This window comes from Trachypithecus francoisi, unplaced genomic scaffold, assembly GCF_009764315.1.
Source record: "Trachypithecus francoisi isolate TF-2019V2 unplaced genomic scaffold, Tfra_2.0 Lachesis_group6, whole genome shotgun sequence".
Classification (NCBI taxonomy): Eukaryota; Metazoa; Chordata; class Mammalia; order Primates; family Cercopithecidae; genus Trachypithecus; species Trachypithecus francoisi.
In genome coordinates this window covers 33,654,967-33,671,504 of record NW_022681471.1, presented here as the reverse complement: position 1 = coordinate 33,671,504, position 16,538 = coordinate 33,654,967, and the positions used below count along the sequence as shown (strand labels likewise).

The following is a 16,538-nucleotide window of genomic DNA, read 5'->3' as shown; positions in this document are numbered from 1 at the left end:
CCAGGCCTGTGACAGGTCGACGTGAGGCATGTCCAAAGAGGGAGTTTTGTGTAAGTGCTCTGCGTGTTACTATCACCCAAGGAGAAAGCATCAGGGGCCCCCAGGGACACAGGGAAGATGTGTCAAGGGGTGATAGGCTGTGCAGAAATTTTCTTGGAGACCCAGAATTTTCACTTCCACCACCTCTTTTAGGAGTCTTTGCAAAGTTTGGAACAACAACCAAATAATTGCGGCATCTATCTAGGCTCATTAAACCTAAAGGCCAATCTTTGGGTCAAATCATCTGAATGTTTCCATTCCAAAGTTAAAGATTTTGCAATTCTACAGCAGTGCAAATGTTTTCCATAGTTTTAATAGAGGAAATGCTGGGTTTCTGGGTGCTGGCAGTGGCTATATGGAAGGTTAAGCATTCATGGCATTTATTTCATTCAAATAATTATGTTTTAATTCACATTTCTAAGGCTACTTTGCTTAATAAATTCTTATTTTGCTTAATAAATTCTTATTTTGCTTAATACTTATTTTGCTTAATAAAAGTGGTCACAGTAAAAAGATCACTACATAGAATTAATACAGCTATTAGCAATTATCATTTAAAATGCTGATGCTTGGCCAGGCGTGGTGGCTCACGCCTGTAATCCCAGCACTTTGGGAGGCCGAGGCGGGAGGATTATGAGGTCAGGAGATCGAGACCATCCTGGCCAACATGGTGAAACCCCGTCTCTACTAAAAATGCGAAAACAAAATTAGCCGGGCATGATGGCGAATGCCTGTAGTCCCAGCTACTGGGGAGGCTGAGGCGGGAGAATGGCGTGAACCCAGGAGGCGGAGCTTGCAGTGAGCGGAGATCGCGCCACTGCATTCCAGTCTGGGTAACACAGCGAGACTCCATCTCAAAAAAATAAAAAATTTTTTAAAAAATGCTGATGCTTCACACAAGAGCTCTTTATTGCATCATCTCTGCCATGTAGCTCCATGCTTTGGCTTTCTTCCTGGCCAGGGAAAACCAGACAGGCTCAACTGGCTCAACTGGCTTCTGGAACTTGGCTGGGAGAATTGAAGATCGTTTGGTTTCTTTTCCCATGGCAGGCACTTGCAGTATCTTCTGAGCTTCAAATCCAACTGGAACCACAGCAAATAACACACAAGCAATAAGGAATCCCAGAGATATTGGGGTATGTTGTTTATGGAATGCCAAAATGTTTCCTCTTTTCAGGCTTCCTCTGATCCCCCTGCTCTAGTGCTTTCTAAACCCTTCTCCCTTTGGTGCCAGACTTCTAAAAGTTAGGGCCTGTGTGATGCCATGTGTGATATGTCAAAGGTGTAAAATCAACATGGCTATGGCCACAGGGCCCTGGGCATGGGAAGGCCTGGGAGGTAATACCTATGCCTATAACTGCCAATCTTTGGGTGGTTATTACTGGATTGTCTTACATCTTTGAACTGAGACCAGAGGGAAACATATTGTATCTGCTTAGTTTCTAAAATTTCAAATAAGGTAATGTTATTTGTGTTTGCCAATCCATGATTTCATGTGAAATGAATTGATTGATGACTCAATAGATGCACCCAGTAAAAGTTGATGGTAAATAATATTGCACCAACCCAACTACCCCAGCCAAGCGGACTACCTCCCTACTCCTAATTCCACTCCCTCCCTCATCCTGCTTATCGTCAATTGACTTAGTGACTTAGACTCAACCAGTGGTTCTCAATCCTGGCTACACATTAGAATCACCTAGGGCTCTTTTAAAAACGCCAATGCCCGTGCTGTTTCCTGAAGCAAATGAATTAGAATCTCTAAGGATGGAGCCAGGACCATCTGTAATTTTTTTAAAAACTCACCAGGTGATTCTGATGCACAGTGACAGTTGTGATTCACTTGATAGGAGTATAGTGCCCATGAGGCCATTAAAAGCTGTGAGCAAGTCAACTGCTGCTATTTCATGGCCAGAAAATGGGTTCCTGAATTCCTGGTCTAATTTCTTCATGAGTGGGATTAAGGGAGAGGACAAAGATGGTTCAACATAAATCCATCCTCCACTCCCCTGCTCCTGCTGAAAAAATTCTCTCTAGCACACAACTCTTTCTGGTGAGATCACATTTTGTTATATCCCAGTAGAGTATTCCTCTCAGCTGTCAACATTTCCTCACCACTTACACATCCCTGCTCAGAATACAGAGAGGCTTAAACAAGCCTTCTAAATAATTAAAAACAATTGAATATCATTGGGCCTTTAGAGTGAATTATTTTCAACAGTTTCATTGGAGATGTAGAAAGTGAGAAAACACCTCTTTGCTATGAACTGGAAAGTGACTTGGTACTTTCCTCTTGCATACCCAACCAGAAGGATGTTTCAGTGAATGACCACAGTTTTGTGCCTAGACAGCTTCTTTGATGAGGCAAAAGACTGGAAGACCCTCTGAAAGTTATATACTGGACTTATATTAGTCAAAATAATTAGATTTTTCTAAAATAAGCTGTATCTAATTAAAGAGCCACACGAGAAATCATTAAGCTGACTTGGGAGGTAAGAGACAAGTATTACCTGAGCTTGAAATTGCAAAAGTTTCACTACATTTTGCCAGGGCTGTTTTCCAAGAGGTCAGGATGTATGCTTTTACCTGATTTTGTAGGCTTAGGTGGCTTCATCTGTGCTCTCTTCTCCTGTTTATGGACACTGGAAGTGAAAATCTTTTTAGGTTGGTTTTCATTTTCAGGGCCAGCTCCCTTTAATACAAAAATGAAAACAGAAAGCTTGTAAATTCTGACATTAAAATGGCAGATTGCTTATTCAGAGAACCATAGAGTGGAAGCCCTGTCCTGGGTACTATGAGTTTAACAGTATCCAAAAGGAAAGATTAGAGATATATAGATAGATAAGGAGAGAAATAGCATTGAGACTTTTGGCTTAAAATTTAGGTTCACAAAACCTAAGCTGGCTCAAGTTTACCACTGTTCAGACCAGAAAGAAAGAGCTGTCTAATTTTACAAATAGTGAAAGCAGGTTAACAAGAGAATTATTTAACTTGAGAACAACCTTTTCCTTAGCACTTTACCAACACTTAACAGCAAGCTAACAGAACATGGTAGTTGCAAACAAATCTGATCAATTCATTCAAGTGAGTTCCATAAGATTTCTACTTTTCAAAACTAGCTGACATATGACTTGAAGCATTTCTCACATTAGAAAGTAATATACCTGTAGGTCTTTCCAAAATTCTGCAGTTTATTCTTTTCAAATTAACCTCTTCATAATTGTTCTAAATTAGTGAGTTTATATACACTAATGTATCCCTCCTGACAAAAGCTTTAATCAGGCTGAGAGCAGTGGCCTATAATCCCAACACTTTGTGAGGCTCAGGCAGGAGGATCACTTGAGCCCAGGAGTTCAAGACCAGCCTGGGCAACATAGTGAGACCCATCTTTACAAAAAAATTAAAAATTAGCTGGGCATGGTGGCACACAACTATAGTGCCTATAGTCGCAGCTACTATGGCGGGGATGAAGGGGAAGGATAATTGAGCCTGGGAGGTTGACACTGCAGTAAGCTGTGATTGCGCCACTGCACTCCAGCCAGGACGACAGAATGAGAACCTGTCTCAAAAAAAAAAAAAAAAAAAAGAGGCTTTAATAAAGGTGGACTTGGCCGGGCGCGGTGGCTCAAGCCTGTAATCCCAGCACTTTGGGAGGCCGAGACGGGTGGATCACGAGGTCAGGAGATCGAGACCATCCTGGCTAACACGGTGAAACCCCGTCTCTACTAAAAAAATACAAAAAATTAGCCGGGCGAGATGGCGGGCGCCTGTAGTCCCAGCTACTCGGGAGGCTGAGGCAGGAGAATGGCGTAAACCCGGGAGGCGGAGCTTGCAGTGAGCCGAGATCCGGCCACTGCACTCCAGCCTGGGTGACAGAGCGAGACTCCGTCTCAAAAAAAAAAAAAAATAAAGGTGGACTTTACCCCTGTGTGATCCTGCCCCCGTGTAAATACTAACGATGAAAAAGAAAAGACCTTTAAAGCAAAGAGTTACACAGGTCCTCGCATGGTCCTTCAACAAATTTAGTAAGCACTTAAAAGTATAGCAGCTTAGACATATCTCTTGATATGTGAATCTGGTATGTTTCCTTGAGTCAGTTTTCTGCAGGTTTGATAAGAGGAGAAAGGCATCATCCCATCAGCTCTTATCCACATGTGGTAGTTAGCCTAGTTTACCACATCACATTTTATAACTTACAGGTAGGTGCCACACCAAACCAAATCAATATGTAGAAATCCAAACATCAAACACAGAAAGGGAACTTGTTTTGTACTGATACGGAAAAATGCCCAGAAATAAAATGTTAAATGAAAAAAAAAACAGTATTTATAGTTTGATTCCATTTATAAACATGTAGATAGATAGATAGATAGATAGGCATAAAATATCTGTAAAGGTAATCACTCAACTCTTACCCCAGTTATTACCTTTAGGTATTTTTTTAAGCTATGAGGATGCAAAGGCATAAGAATGTTACAATGGACTTTGGGGACTCTGAAGGAAAGGGTGAGAAGGCGGTGAGGGATAAAATACTATGAATTGGGTTACAGTGCACCAAAATCTCACAAATCACCATCAAATAACTTACTCATGTAAACAAATACCACCTGTTCCCCCCAAACCTTTTTTTTTTAGGGAAATAAAACATTTCTTTTTTTATGGAAATAAAAAATAAAAAATTAAATAAAATGACTTACTCCTTATTTCTCAACCAATTTTGTGGAACCTTGCTTTAGAATATTGAGGGCAGAATTTATTTTGTAGATTCTCTCTATATTCATGACTTTACACAACACCCCCCCACACGCACATGCACTTTTGAGAAAGGGTCTCACTCTGTCACCCAGGCTAGAGTGTAGTGGCGTGATCTTGACTCACTACAGCCTCCATGCCTGGACTCAAGCGATCCTCCCACCTCAGCCTCCCACCTCAGTAGCTGGGAATGTCAGTGCATGCCACCACACCCAGCTATGTTTTTGTATTTTTAGTAAAGATGGAGTTTCAGCATGTTGCTCAAGCTGGTCTTGAACTCCTGAGCTCAAGGAATCCACCTACCTTGGCCTCCCAGAGTGCTGGGATTATAAGCATGAGCCACCGCACCTGGCCTGCACAAACCCTTTAAGAGCATAAAAGCAGGGCACATTTGTATAAATGCAAAGCAAGTCTTTCCCTAAAGACTCCTTCTGCCTTGATTAATGCTCCCAAAGAGAGGGGGTGCTGCATGTCCGCAAAGTTCCCAATAGAAGCCTAATCAGTGATTCCAGCAACCTTTTGGAGTGTTTTCTTGGCTACCCCAGGTCCTACCCCATATTTAGGCTCCTTAGGCTCAGCATTGGCTCCAGCTCTGCTCTTAGTTTTCAGCTCTTTCATAGGAATATGGGCCTTGAAACTCCTCTGCTTCTGCTTTGCCATAGTTATCCAAACTGGCTCTGAGACAGCATAATCTGACTGTTGACCATCAGGCTTTCCTGAGAAAGAAATGAAAGGAGTTAGAACTGAAGCAAGGCACGCAGGGTCTTGAGCCTGGCTGGGGCTTTACCCACAATAATATCCCAAATGGGATCCTTGTTAATTGCCAAAGGAAAATAAACAGATATCAACCAGAGAAGCCCCCCCTTTTTGGGCCCTCCCTACAACTTGGCAAGGCAGGAATTCCTTGGGTAGTAAAGGAGCTGTACTTAAAAGTGGGCATCCTGTCCCTTTACTGGACCCTTCCTTTGTCCATCCCTCGTCCCATCTGCAAATCAGGGTAAGGATAACGCTTGCCAGGGGTGGGCTGGGAAAATCCAAGGATGCCAGAGGCTCAGGCCATTGATGCCATTCCTCTAACTCCTAGAAAAATCTTAAGAGTATCTGTTACTTCATAGTCCCTCGTACAAGTGTGTGGTTACATAAGTGTGGTTACAGGAATATAAAAGACTTTCCCAAGGATGGAGTGTGAAGATCCAAAGGTTTTGGGAAACATTAGTACACAAAAGATCGCCTAGCTCTAAATTCTTAGATATTTCAGGTGAGCGAAGGGACATTTATGGCAAATTAAGATTTCAGGCTGAGAGACTGAATATAATGTTCTACTAATGAGTTGGCTTTAAAAATCCACATGGTGTTAGGGAGGGGCTTAATGCATGTAAACGTATTTTGAGAAAAGCATAAAATTCCATCCAAATGTAAGGTGTGCAGAGGGTGAAGAAGAGGGAATAGGGAGATGGTCATGTGTCTACTGTGGAATGTAGATGGATGTCCAGAGGGGGACCCTATTGGGAAAGGGAAGACTCAAAATTAACTACCTCCAAATCTATTAAATCTAGAATGGGGCACTATTTTGCTCCCAAACCCATAAGCCAGCCCTGTCAAAGCCACAATTCGGTAAGCAAGGCTAGAATAGACTTTAATGCCCATTCAAGGCTTTGCTTTCCAGTTTTTCTTTCCACTTGATAGCTACTTGCCATCTGGAGAGATAAAAGCCTTACCTGGGATCTTGCAAGCAGGTTGCTTCTTGGCCATGCTTTCAGATTTGGGCCTGCTCTGTTGCTTCTCTGCAACGTTAGATATTTTGGTGAGGTTTCCTGCAGCATCCAGGAGCCCCTGGGAAGTGCTTGTTGTGATTTTATGCCCCCTGCCTACAGAGGATGAAATTGGGCCCGAGAGCACTGAAGCAAGCTGGTTGAAGTTATCTTGTTTCTCACTCTTATACTTCTGTGAGGAAGGGGCTCTTTTCAGTCGAACTCCAAAAAGCTTTTCAACATCATCCTGGTTGGATAGGTTTGCATGCTCGTTATTATTATCATCACCACTCTCAAGATCTTCTTTGTTAGAGCAAATGCCCCCAGAAGTGGATGTTTGCCCGGCAGAGGCAGTGGTGAGCTTCCCAGGTTTGGTAACAGGGGCCGTGATGCTCTTTATGGGGTGTTTGGAACCTTGGCTGAATTTATTGGTTTTCTTTGCAAAAGCTTGATCTCTTCGTAGGAACCAGTTGTCAGAATTGCTCTCAAAAATAGATCGCCTAGCAGCAGCATTCACAGAACTTGAATGAACCTGTTGCTGGAAAGGGCTACTTGGAGGCAGGTGCTTCTCACCGCTGCTCTGCTTTACAGGTACATTCGCTGGGCCCTTTGATGACATCTGTGGCTGGAATTTAGACCTATCTAAGGCTTGGGAAGAATGTTTGGGAGGCAGCTGCTTTTTAGAATTCCTCCACTCTTTAGGAGAGCTGGCAGAAACAAAGGAGACTTTTTGCTCATACTCAGGTTTCCTCAAGCCCTGGGAAAGCTGTCTGGGAGACAGCTGCTCTTTAAAACTGCTGCACTTCCCAGGAGCTCTCTCTGCATATGAGAAAACTTTCTGTGGGTCTTCAGGCCTCCCCAAGGGCTGTAAAGGGTGCTTCATAGGTAGCATCTTTGAAGAAATGCCTCCCTTAGGATTAGCACTCCCTGAATCTGAGAAAACTTGGTGCTTGATTTTAGACTTCGACAAAAATTTGGAAGGAAGATTGGGAGGCAGAGGTGCCACTTCACTGCCCCTCTTAAGAGCAGAGCTCTCTGAAAAGATTTGCTGGGCCATAAATTTCACAAATGACTGGGTTGGACGCCTGGGAATTCGTGATTTCTTAGAAATGCCTTCAACAGCCATTTTCTCTAGACGTGAGGTCATTTCCTGAACTTTAGACCTCTTTAAGAACTGGGTAGCATATTGGGGAGGCAATGGGCTCCCAGAAATGCCTGCCTCAACAGCAGCCCTCTCGAAATTTGAGGACAGTTGCTGGACTTTATTTCCCACGGTAAACCAGGAAAGATATCTGGGAAGCAGCTGCTCCTTAGAAATGTCCTCTTCAATAGTAGTGCTTTCTGGCTGTGCAGAGAGTTGATACAGTTCCTCAAATTTAGGGGTCACCCATGGCTGGGAAGTGTATTTGGAAGGTGTTGGTGCCACAGGACTGCTGCATTCTGCAGAAGTAGTCATTGAGTCTAGGAACTTAGGCCTCTCTGAGGGCTGGGAAAGGCATCTGGGAGGCAGCGACTCCACATAAGTGCCTTCCTCAACAGCTGTGCTTTCTGAGATTTGCTGGATTTGAGGATCTGTCAAGGACTGAGGAGAATATCTGGGGAGCAGTGGCTCCACAGAAATGACTCTCTCAACAGCAACGTCCTCTGAACCTGAGAACATGTCTTGTTGAACTTTAGGATTCATCAAGGGCTGGCAAAGAAGTTTAGGAGGCAGCAGCTTCATAGAAATGCTGTCTTCAACAGCCATGCTCTTTGGAGATGAGGAAACTTCTTGCTCCACTTTAGGGTTCACCCATGGCTGGAAAGGGTGTCTTGGAGGGATTGGCTCCATAGAACCACTCTGTTTTACAGAAGTGCCCACTGAACTGGTGGGGACTTGTTGCTGAACAGTAGGACTCATAATGGGCTGAGAAGGGCATCTGGAAGGCTGCTGCTGTGTAGAAGCATTCTGCTCTTCAGGAGTATTATTTGAAGCAGAGGAGACTTCTTGTTGATCTTTGGGCTTTCCCAAGGCCTGAGCAAGGTGTCTGAGAGGCAGGTCTTCCTCTGAGCTGCTGCAATCCTCAGAACTGTTGTACTTTTCAACATAACTGCTTGATTCTGTGAAGACTTCTTTATCTTCAGGCTCTTCTAAAGCCTGGGAGGGGCATCTGGGGTCCAGCTCCTCCTCAGAGCTGCTCAAGTCCTCAACAAAACTTTTTGATTCTGAGAAGACTTCTTGTTTATCTTCAAACTTCCCCAGGGACTGGGAAGAGTGACCATGAGCCAGTTCTTCAGAACCATCCCCCTCCTCAAGAATATTCTCTGAATCTGAGGAGACTTCTTCAGCATCAGGCTTCCTTGAGGACTGAAAAAGGTTTCTGGGAGGCAGAGTCTTGGCATAAACATCTCCTTTGGCTGTAGTACTTGTCATACCCAAAACACGTGCTGTAAAGGCCTGGTGAACATTTCCAGAAGGCTTTTCTTTGCAGATAGTTTGAACATCCTGGGCTGACTCCATTTTGGATTGGGCCTTTGATGAAACAAAGCTGAAAGCTTCTTTATCTTCTAACTGGATATGAGAAGGAGTCATAGACACCTGAGCCTCTGCTGCTACTGAGAGAATGGCTTCCTCTTGGGTTGTAGAAAGACTTTCCACCATCAGTGAAAGAGAAGCTCTGGCTTCTGTCTTCTCAGCTCCAGAAGCCACATCTTCATGGTATGGTTGTGGATCACTGACCATGGAATTGTCCATGTTTTCAGGTATGGGCTGTGCTGCTGATTCTTTTCTGGATCCGAAATCTATGCCATCATTTCTCCTTCCCATGTCATCTTTATCTGAAAGCAACCCCTGAGGGGTAGTGGTTTCTGGTTGTGGAGTTGTAGGCTGCTCCATGTTGTCCTTCTCCAAGGACAAGTGCGAGAAAGGGACATTCCTGGCAGTCTTATTGGTAGGCGAAGACCCAGCTCTATCGCCCAGGCCATACCCTTCACTGGATTGTTTAAGGCTTCTTCCTTTGAATTCACACTCACTCAATCCTGAAATACTTGCTCCTTTTCTTCTCTGTCTTCTTCCATATGCTGCTGACATTGGATAGCTCTGACTCCCAGAAGCATCAGTGTTTGGAGCCTGGTCTGTTGCCTTCTTATCATACATCTCAGTTTTGTTGTTCTGTTCCTGGCTTGAGGAATCTGCACCAAACAGAATAAGGAAAGGAGAAATGCATGTGACTTTGACTTCCTAAAATAAGAATACTGTGCCCTGGCCCAGTGGTACCTATTTGCTACTGAATTTCCTAGTATGAGGAAGTAGCTATTCGGAAGACAGAGGGCAATTTGGTCACTATTAGGTTTCTGCAGTTGGACATTTTTAAGCCAAAGAGAAATCCTAGTTCTAGAAACTGATTCCAGGGTTGGCTTATCACCTTTTTACCAATAGTCTGGTCCACCATTCAGTGTGAGACACATCAGAAGGCAAATTTTGAACCTGTAACAATGACTACCTTTGGGGAAACTGACTAGGGAAGGAGGAATGGAATTTTTTACTTTCTAATTAGCATTTCTATTTTCTACATAATATTTATCTGAACTACTTGAAATTCATATCATGTGCATGTATTGCTTTTTTTTTTTTTTTTTTTTTAGATGGAATCTCGTTCTGTCACCCAGGCTGGAGTGAAATTGAAAAATTAATTATGGTTCTATTTCACACTCTACCCAAAAGACAAATTTCACACTTTGAATTCATACCTCATACCAGGCTGCAATGGCACGATCTCGGCTCACTGCAACCTCTGACTCTCAGGTTCAAGCAATTCTCCTGCCTCAGGCTCCTGAGTAGCTGGGATTACAGACACATGACACCACGTCTGGATAACTTTTGTGTTTTTAGTAGAGATGGGGCTTCACTATGTTGATCAGGCTGGTCTCAAACCCCTGACATTGTGACCCGCCTGCCTCAGCCTCCCAATGTGCTGGGATTACAGGCATGAGCCACCGTGCTCGGCCATATTGCTTTGCTTTTAAGAAGGGGTCAATAGGAGTTATCTGAGAGGCAAGATTATGGCCCCCTTTTCTTCTTTTTTTCTACCCTCATATTAAAACAATCCTACTTGTTTTTATTCCCAAGATGCAGATTGGAGACATTGTTAGGATGTCTCTCCCACTTGGAAAGACAAAATAGTATGTAGATATTCATGCTGTGAGCTTTTTCCAAGAAGCAGCACAGGAACTTAACAGAAAGAGTGAAGCCAGGTGACAATAAACTATAATAATCCAATAAAAAGTGGGCAAAGGACATGAATAAACAGTTCTCAAAAGAAGATATACAAATGGACAACAAACATATGAAAAATGCTCAATATCACTAATCACGAGGGAAATGCAATTGAAACACAATGCGATATCATCTTACCTCAGCCAGAATGGCCATTATGAAAAAGTCAAAAAACAATAGATGGTGGGATGAATGTGATAAAAAGAGAATACTTACACACTGCTGGTGGGAATGTCAATTAGTGCAAACTCTATGGAAAACAGTATGGAAATTTCCCAAATAACTAAAAATAGATCTATGATTCAATCCAGTAATCCCACTACTGAGTATCCACCCAAAGGAAAAGAAGTCATTATATCAAAAAGACACCTGCACACATATGTTTATTGAAGCACAATTCACAATTGCAAGGATATGGAATCAACCTAAGTGCCCATCATCCTATGAGTAGATAAAGAAAATGTCAAGCACAAGGTAGTAGTTGTACAGATTACTCCTCTCCTTTCTTCTGGTACTTTTTTTTTTTTTTTTTTTGAGACAGAGTCTTGCTCTGTCGCCCAGGCTGGAGTGCAGTGGCGCGATCTCAGCTCACTGCAAGCTCCGCCTCCCGGGTTCACGCCATTCTCCTGCCTCAACCTCCCAAGTAGCTGGGACTACAGGCGCCTGCCACCTCGCCCGGCTAGTTTTTCATATTTTTTTTTTTTTTTAGTAGAGACGGGGTTTCACCATGTTAGCCAGGATGGTTTCGATCATCCTGACCTCGTGATCCGCCCGTCTCGGCCTCCCAAAGTGCTGGGATTACAGGCTTGAGCCACCGCGCCCGGCACTTTTCTAAGGAACTCACTTTGATTCCCAGATGGAAGGGCCCCTCGCTGCCTTTCTTTCCTCACTATCTGCTGCATCCCTAGCTCCATCTAGTGGTTTCATACCCAGCATACGGCGCTGAGATAGCTGACTGCACTCCAAACCACTTCCATGATATGGAAAATCAACTAAAGAAAATGTGATACTACTCAGGCATAACAAAGAATGAAATAATGTCTTTTGTAGCAACTTGGATGAAACTGGAGGCCAATATTCTAAGTGAAGTAACCCCGGAATTGAAAACCAAATACCACACGTTCTCCCTTATAAGTGGGAGCTAAGCTATGGGTATGCAAAGGCATACAGAATGGTATAATGGACACTGGAGACTCAGAAAGTGGGAAGGGTAGGAGGGGGTGAGGGATGAAAAACTACATAATGTATGCAATGTACATTACTCGAGTGACAGGTGCACTAAAATCCTAGACTTCACCACTATACAATTTATCCATGTAACCAAAAACCACTTGTACCCCCAAAGCTATTGAAATAAAAACATTTTTTAAACCAATCATATGTAATATACATGCAAAGAAATTCTTGGAATGCCTTAACAATTGCATTGGTCCACAGGCTTCAGGTCAAGCACAAGGTAGTAGTCGTACAGATTACTCCTCTGCTTTCTTCTAGTTCTAAGGAACTCTCTTTGATCCCCAGATGGAAGGGCCCCTCGCTGCCTTTCTTCCCTCACTATCTGCTGCATCCCTAGCTCCATCTAGTAGTTTCATATCCAGCATATAGCGCTGAGAATAGCTGACTGTGCTCCAAACAACTTCCATGATATGGAAAATCAACTAAAGTATCTGCCCCCATGGATACTGACTCAGTTCTATCCTCTGTGTGTAGAAGAGACAACCATTAAAAAATAAAGCTCAAAGGCTGGGTGCAGTGGCTCACGCCTGTAATCACAACACTTTGGGAGGCCGAGGCGGGTGGATCACGAGGTCAGGAGATCGAGATCATCCTGGCTAACACGGTGAAACCCCGTCTCTACTAAACATACAAAAAAATTAGCCAGGTGTGGTGATGGGTGCCTGTAGTCCCAGCTACTAGGGAGGCTGAGTCAGGAGAATTGCTTGAACCAGGGAGGCGGAGGTTGCAGTGAGCTGAGATCGCGCCACTGCACTCCAGCTTGGGTGACAGAGTGAGACTCCGTCTCAAAAAAATAAGTAAATACATAAATAAAAATAAAGCTCAAAAAGATTTTTTTTAAAAGTACTCATTTAATCTTCCTTTTTCTTTTTTTTTTTTTTTCTGGAGAGTTTTGTGGTTTTCTTAGTTTTCATGGGAAAATGTGTTTAGGAATATCCTGTCTTTGAACCCACATGTGAAATCCTTTGTGGCAAAAATGTAACATAACTGTTCAACTTAATTTGAGGAACTGGATTTTTTATCAAATATTACTTGAAATCAGCTTGCCATCAGCTGGAGCTAACATCAACATATCCACACGCATAAACACACAGAGAGATTTTCACTCTGGTGATATTTGTTGTTTGGGGATTTGATAGGTGTTGGCTGCCAAGGACATCTGTCTGCAGCTGCATAACCCCTCTTTGTCCATGGATGTGGGCAATAGTATCATTATTAAGAAAGTCATTTTCTCTCTACAGGAAGAGAAAGGCAACTTTTAAAAAATGATTTTTTGGCCAATTATGTTATTCCTTTCTGGTTCTTTTGCTGAGGAAGAATGCTGAAGGGAAATCAGTGACTGTCCTCCCGTATCTGGGCTCACTGAGGAACTCAGCATGTACGTTAGCCTCAGAGAGGATGAAACAAATTCACAAACAAAATACCTCTCTTGTTGGAAATTCATTTAGATAAAATAAGAATCCAGGTATGATCCTTTACCTGAACCACACACAAGTGGCAATTGTATTACTTTGGCAGTTTAGATGGAGAAGCCTGGACCACATTTTCTGCATATAAAATTGAAAGCTCTCTGAAGACCAAGGGCAGCAGTCTTGGTAATTCTTGGGTACAGCTCCTATCAACGTAGCACTGTGCAATGAAGTCTGTCATACATGTTTCTGAGTGAGGGTGAAGATATGCTAACCTGCACTGTCCATTCCCAGCTTCTTTTGGTTGGTTTCTTTTGGTTTGGTTGTACTCTTTTCTTCTTCAGAAACCAATGGAAGGTTTGGCTCCTCCTGCTTTGGTTCCACCTGAAATAGGAAAAGAAAGAGCTTGAATCCTACTGAATGCTTTCCAACCACTCCTGCATGGTTGCCAAAGAAAAAGCATCAGGAAAAATAGTTCTTGATGCTGGGCATGTAACAATACCGTTAAAGATGGACGTTATTTCAATGGAGATATTTCCAGGGATTTCTTTTTTTTTTTTTTTTTTTTTTGAGACGGAGTCTCGCTCTGTTGCCCAGGCTGGAGTGCAGTGGCCGGATCTCAGCTCACTGCAAGCTCCGCCTCCCGGGTTTAGGCCATTCTCCTGCCTCAGCCTCCCGAGTAGCTGGGACTACAGGCGCCCGCCACCTCGCCGGCTAGTTTTTGTATTTTTTTTAGTAGAGACGGGGTTCACCATGTTAGCCAGGATGGTGTCGATCTCCTGACCTCGTGATCCGCCCGTCTCGGCCTCCCAAAGTGCTGGGATTACAGGCTTGAGCCACCGCGCCCGGCCCAGGGATTTCTTAATGGAATTGTTTCCACCAAGAGATCCTTGGGGATCATTTTACCTATTGGAAGTGGTTCATCCAGGTTTGGAGTTTCTAATGTCTGAGTGACATACTGCAGGGATCTCTCTAAAATACCCTGGAAATGACTGAACCACACTGGAAAGTCACGAATCTGAAAATGGGGTCGTTGGGCCTGACAACAATCATGCCCTCGGCCATATTGGGATTCTCAGATTTGCTTCACCAGACCTGTGAGCTAAATTCAAATCCTTTTTGGCTTCTTTTCAGGGAATTTAATGAAAGCATGAATTATCTCTTTCCAGATCAAAAGAAGAAAAAGAATTGGGGTTTTGTTGGGAGGGAAAGGAGAAAAAGCTGAAAGGTTCAGCCCTTACACTGGATGGGCTGAATTTGGTTTAGTATAAACAAAGTTTTCTGATGATTACAATACAGCTCTGGAAATGTCAGTGTAGCACTGCACTGAACAGTGTCCGGAATTTGCTTAGTGTAAGCCTTTATGTCATACATGTAAAGACAAACATACAACTCTTTACACTCCCACTCAAAGTACCTGTGCAAACAGACACAGCTCATAATAATTTATTTTTGAGAAAATGTGGCCAGATTGGGCTAGATTCAAAATCTCTTCATCATTTACTTGCTGCGTGACCTTGGGCAAGTTATTCTCTGAATCACTGTGTCTACATCGAAAAATAAGAGACCAGGAGAAACCTCCTGTGGGACTTGCAGATCTAAGAAATTACAGAGCAGGGAGAAAGTGGTAGTAGTCCCTGTGTCATAAATGATCCTGGATCTTTTTTATATTTATCCACATGACAGGGAGAGAGTCATAGGGAAGAAGTAGATGTTCTGGCCTTATCAGAGGGTAATGCCCAGGCTTTTTCTCAACTAGGCTATACAGAAAGAAGAAAGTTAGAAGGGTCATACTGCTTCCCTCAGCCAACCTTCCCCATCTCCCAGGTTTGTCATGAGGTATTCAGGGCATAATGCATGTATAGGGTTTGGCACCTCATAATTGGTCACCCCTTCTTTGACACCAAACTAAGAAGGTACTCTCAAGGCCACCAGAGGGCTTCCCTCTGCCCCTCTGCTCCTCCACCTGTTCTTTCAACTTGTATTTTGTCTACAACCTAAAGTGAAATTGAGATGCCTAAGCTAGAGGCAAGATGGTAGGATGAAAAAAGTGCTGAGCTGGAAGTCAGAAGACTGGATTCTGGCCCTAGCTCTGCCACCACCTGGGTGTTTGACTTGGGTAAGTATCTGAATTATTTGTGCTTTAACGCCCTTCCCTGTAAAATGTTTATACTATACAATCTTTTAGTCTCTTCACCTCTGATTTACAGTCTCTTCCCTTCAGCCCAGAATTACTGGCAAATTCAGTTTTCTATCAAAGTGAGTTTTGTAGCCAACTGACACATCCTTTTAAACACTAAACACTGACATTTTTTAATCCTTAACTTTAAAAACAAAAACAAAAACGGAGTTTCGCTCTTGTTGTTCAGGCTATAGTGCAATGGCGTGGTCTTGGCTCACCACAACCTCCGCCTCCCGGGTTGAAGCGATTCTCCTGCCTCAGCCTCCTGAGTAGCTGGGATTATAGGCATGCGCCACCACACCTGGCTAATTTTGTATTTTTAGTAGAGATGGGGTTTCTCCATGTTGGTCAGGCTGGTCTCGCACTCCCAACCTCAGGTGATCCGCCCACCTCGGCCTCCCAAAGTGCTGGGATTACAAGCATGAGCCATTACACCTGCACCTAATCCTTAACTTTTACTAAAAGCCTTTCCAAAAGCATTATTTCTCTATCTTTTTAAACGGGGATCACAGAAAATTATCTACTTTTTCTAGATGACTTGGACAAATAATGAAATGATCTATTACATTGGACTATGATACAGTGTGACCCTGAAGGACATATTGAGGTGGGCAAGGTTCTTGAGCGCCTATATTAAAGGGCCCCAGATTATTTCTGTTGTTCTCTCTGCTATCAGCTGTCACTTCTCTTTGCTGTCAGGTCTGAGTCTGATCTGTGGCCATGTTTTAGCACAGTAGATCTGCTTCCTAGAAAGTCATGTGGCATCTATTTGGAGATCTTTGAATGGGTTAACAACTAAGTTCTGGATGTTTAGGGTTGCTGAAAGCTTGACCTCCAAATAAGTGGAATAGTGCTGCAATTTGTAACTCATGAATCTCATCTGATTAATAACTGAAAGAATCCTGATCTGGGCT

General features: G+C 43.2%; 1 protein-coding gene across 1 annotated transcript in view; it reads right to left on the bottom strand.

Annotated features, from left to right (window-relative positions):
• Positions 1-861: 861 nt before the first annotated feature.
• Positions 862-16,538, bottom strand: part of KIAA1210 (KIAA1210 ortholog) — an 85,002-nt gene continuing 69,325 nt past the window's right edge. The window contains 6 exon segments of the mRNA XM_033201645.1: positions 862-1,122; positions 2,626-2,731; positions 5,344-5,507; positions 6,510-9,713; positions 13,718-13,827; positions 14,354-14,460. Of these exon segments, the coding sequence (XP_033057536.1) occupies positions 947-1,122; positions 2,626-2,731; positions 5,344-5,507; positions 6,510-9,713; positions 13,718-13,827; positions 14,354-14,460 (3,867 nt within the window). The 3' untranslated portion in view covers positions 862-946.